Below are 3,839 nucleotides of genomic sequence, written 5' to 3'. Positions count from 1 at the left end.
GGGGATACTGTGAGTACTGGGGGGGGGCACTGGAGAGGGATTCTGGGAGCATTGTGGAGGGGAACAGAGGGTAACTGGGAGCACTGGTGGGTATGGTGGGGGGGCACCAGCCTCTTCCTGCTCCCCCCCAGCTCAGGACCACCGACCCGAAGCCGCCTCCAGCCAGGACCCCCCTGGCAGCACCCTGAGCCCGGGAACCCCCACCCAGGACCCCCCCTCTTTCCCAGGGGCGGGGGGGGGCAAATAAAGGTGCTGCTGAACCCCCCTGTGTGGTTACTGGGGTCCCCTTGGGGGGGCAGGCTACTTTGGGGTGAATTCCAGGGGTTTTGGGGTCCCAGGGGGCCATTTGGGGACCAGTCTCAGGGATTTGGGGGTCCCGGTAATTTGGGGGGGGCAAATTCCAGGGATTTTGGGGGTCCCAGCAGATTTATTTGGGGTGGATTCCTGGGGTTTTGGGGTCCCAGGGGAGCCATTTTGGGGCCAGTCTCAGGGATTTTGGGGTCCCAGGAATTTTTTGGGGGGGAAGTCTTGGGATTCTGGGGCCAAACTCAGGAATTTGGGGGCCCCAGTATACTTTCAGGGGGGCAAATTCCAGAGTTTTGGGGGTCCCAGCAGATTTTTGGGGGGTGAATTCCTGGAGTTTTGGGGTCCCAGGGGGCCATTTTGGAGCCAGTCTCAGGGACTTGGGGCCCCCAGATTTTTTGGGGGGGGTGAATTTTAGGAGTTTTGGGGCCAATCTCAGGGATTTTGGGCATCTCAGCTGATTTTTTTCTGGTGAATTTGAGGCTTTTTGGAGCCCCATTTTGGGACCAGTGTCAGGGATTTCGGGGTTCCAGTAATTTTTTGGGGGTAGGCAAATTACAGGGATTTTGGGCTCCCAACAGATTTTTTGGGGGTAAATCTGAGGCTTTTTGGGGTCCCGTTGTTCCACAGCGTCTGTATTTCTCTGTACAGGATATAAACAGCGATGGGGGGGATTGTGGGGGGGGTGCAGGATCCGTCCCTTTCCTGGGCCAGGCCATGTCAGGGTCGTGTCCCCCCCCCAAAATGTCCAGGATCCGGCCCTGCCGCTGGCTGTACCAGGGGTGTCGTTGCCCCCCCGCCATGTCCAGGATCTGGCCGGGGGCTCAGCGTTTTTTTTGGGGTTGTGTTGGCTGGATCCAGGATCCAGCCACTGTCTGGGATCGCACCATATCCAGGATCCCTCCGTGTGCAGGATCCAGCCGTGTCCTGGGGATTTGGGGGGGTGGGCTGGGGGTGTGCAGGATCTGGCCATGTCCTTGGGGGGGTGTCAGGGTTGGAGGGGGTGTCCCACTGCATCCAGGGGGCCACTGGATCCAGGATCCGGCCGTGTCCCAGGATCCGGCTGGATCCAGGATCTGGCCTTGGGCTGTGTCCTGGGGGTCCCATCATGTCCCAGGGTCTGCCTGTGTGCAGGATCCAGCCACTCGGAGATCCAGTGGTATTCTGGGATCCCTTGGTGCGCAGGATCCGGCCATTCAGAGATCCAGCAGTGCCCCAGCATCCAGCAGTGCGCAGGATCTGGCCGTTCAGGAATCCAGTTGTGTCCTGGGATCCCTCTGTGTGCAGGATCTGGCTGTTGAGGAATCCAGCGGTGTCCTGGGATCCCTCTGTGTGCAGGATCTGGCTGTTCAGGGATCCAGCAGTGTCTTGGGATCCATCTCTGCACAGGATCTGGCTGTTCAGGAATCCAGCGGTGTCCTGGGATCCCTGTGTGTGCAGGTTCCAGCCACTCAGGGATCCAGTGCTGCCCCAGGATCCAGCAGTGCCCCAGGATCCCCTCCATGTGCAGGATCTGGCTGTCCAGGGATCCAGCGGTGCCCCAGGATCCAGCCGTTCAGGAATCCAGCGGTGCCCCGGGATCCCTCCGTGTGCAGGATCCGGCCGTGCTTGGGGTCCTGCTGGGAGCTCGGGGCACCCCCAGGCCCAAGACCTTGACCTCCCCCCCCTCCCCCCGCCAGATCCTGCCCTGGGGTGCTGTGGGGCCCACGGGTGTCCCCTGGGTGTTGTGGGTGTCCCTTAGTGTCCTCTGGCTGTCCCCAAGTGTCCCCCGGGTGCCCCTCAGTGTCCCCTGGGACCCACGGGTGTCCCTTAGTGTCCTCTGGGTGTCCCTCAGTCTCTGCTGGGTGCCGTGGGTGTCCTCAGCATCCCCCGGGGGACCCTCAATGTCCCCCGGGTGCCCCCAGGGTGCCGTGGGGCTGGCGGGTCCCCGATGTCCCCACAGGTCAGGGTCCCCGGGGTGGCCCCTTGGGCTCACCGTCACCGCTGTTCCCCACGTTCCCAACGTTCCCCCAACGTCCCCGTGGATCAGGGCGCTATGGGTGCCCCCCTCGATCTCGCTGGTCGCTGTTGTCCCCCACGTCCCCGATGTCCCCGCGGGTCACGGTGCCGTAGGTGCCCCCTCGGTCTCGCTGTCGCTGCTGTCCCCCATGTCCCCGAGGTCCCCGAGGTCCCCGATGTCCCCGTGGGTCAGGGCGAAGGGTGGCAGCTCCTCGTCGGAGGAACCCAGCGAGTCCTCGTCCCCCAGGCGTGTCCCCAGCCCCACCGCCCCGAAGGCCAGCGGCCCCCGCGGCAGCCGGATCTGCGGGGACAGGGGACAAGGGGACAGGGGACAAGGGACATGGGAACACGACAGGTGATGGGACAAAAGGATGGGGATGAGGAGAGAGGGACAGGGGACAAGGGACATGGGAACGCGATAGGTGATGGGACAAGGGGATGGGGGACAAGGGGACAGGGAACAAGGGAATAGGGATGGGGCCGAGGGGACGGGGGACAAGGGGATGGGGACAAAGGGACGGGGACAAGGGGACAGGGACAAGGGACATGGGACCGTGATGGGTGATGAGACAAGGGGATGAGTGACAAGGGGACATGGGATAAGGGGACAGGGAACAAAAGGATAGGGATGGGGTCAAGGGGACAGGGACAAAGGGATGGGGACAAGGGGACATGGGGACAGGGAACAGAGAGGTGGGGATAAGGGGACAGGGGATGGGACAGGGGACAAGGAGATGGGGACAGGGACAAGGGGACAAGGGACGAGGGCATGTGGGGAATGGGACAGGGAAGAAGGGGATGGGGGACAAGGGAACGGGGACAAGGGGACATGGATGGGGGAAGAGGGGACACGGAGAGGGGATGAGGGGATGGGGACAGTGTTGAAGACAAGGGGACAGGGACAAGGGACAAAGAGACAGGGAAGGACCAGGTGACGGGTGGAGGACAAGACAGGCAGAGGGGTGGGGGACAGGAGGGGACAAAGGGACAGGAGAGGGGACAGGGGGGACAAGGGACAGCAGAGAAGGGGAGGAGGGAGGAGAGATGGGGAGAGACATTGTCACCAGCTGTCCCGGTGCCACGTGGCTCTGCGGGGACGTCGCCGATGGCACCAGTGCCCAGCACAGCCCTGCTCGGGGACTGTCCCCAATGCGTCCTAGCCTTGGGGACATCGGGGACCCTTTCCCGGGGGGGCGGTGTGTGTGGGGTGACCCCCACCATGCCAGAGACAGGGGATGATGTCCTCTGTCCCCAGTAGGCAGGGTCACCCCCCGCCCCAGGGAAGGGTCCCCGAGACATTGTGTGGGTGCTGGACCCTGTATGGGGGTCCCACAGCACCCATGGGTGCAGGGTACAGGTCCCCCAGCACCCGTGGGTGCAGGGCACGGATCCCCCAGCACTTGTGGGTGCAGGACATGGGTCCCACAGCACCCACGGGTGCAGAGTACAGGTCTCCCAGCACCCGTGGGTGCAGGACGTGGGTCCCCAAGAACCCATGGGTGCAGCATACGGGATCCTGCAGCACCCGTGGGTGCAGG

General features: G+C 63.4%; 1 protein-coding gene across 1 annotated transcript in view; it reads right to left on the bottom strand.

Annotated features, from left to right (window-relative positions):
* Positions 1–2,401: 2,401 nt before the first annotated feature.
* Positions 2,402–3,839, bottom strand: part of EVI5L (ecotropic viral integration site 5-like) — a 12,153-nt gene continuing 10,715 nt past the window's right edge. Inside the window, exons 18-19 of the mRNA XM_010568894.1 lie at positions 3,733–3,817; positions 2,402–2,602 (exon numbers count right to left, since the gene is read on the bottom strand). Coding sequence (XP_010567196.1) covers positions 2,402–2,602; positions 3,733–3,817 — 286 coding nt within the window. The remainder of the gene's footprint in view (positions 2,603–3,732; positions 3,818–3,839) is intronic.

Source organism: Haliaeetus leucocephalus, unplaced genomic scaffold (genome assembly GCF_000737465.1).
Source record: "Haliaeetus leucocephalus isolate CR32 unplaced genomic scaffold, Haliaeetus_leucocephalus-4.0 Scaffold261, whole genome shotgun sequence".
NCBI classification, from domain to species: Eukaryota; Metazoa; Chordata; class Aves; order Accipitriformes; family Accipitridae; genus Haliaeetus; species Haliaeetus leucocephalus.
Note: the sequence above shows the minus strand (reverse complement) of the source record. Positions and strands in the feature narration are given on the sequence as shown.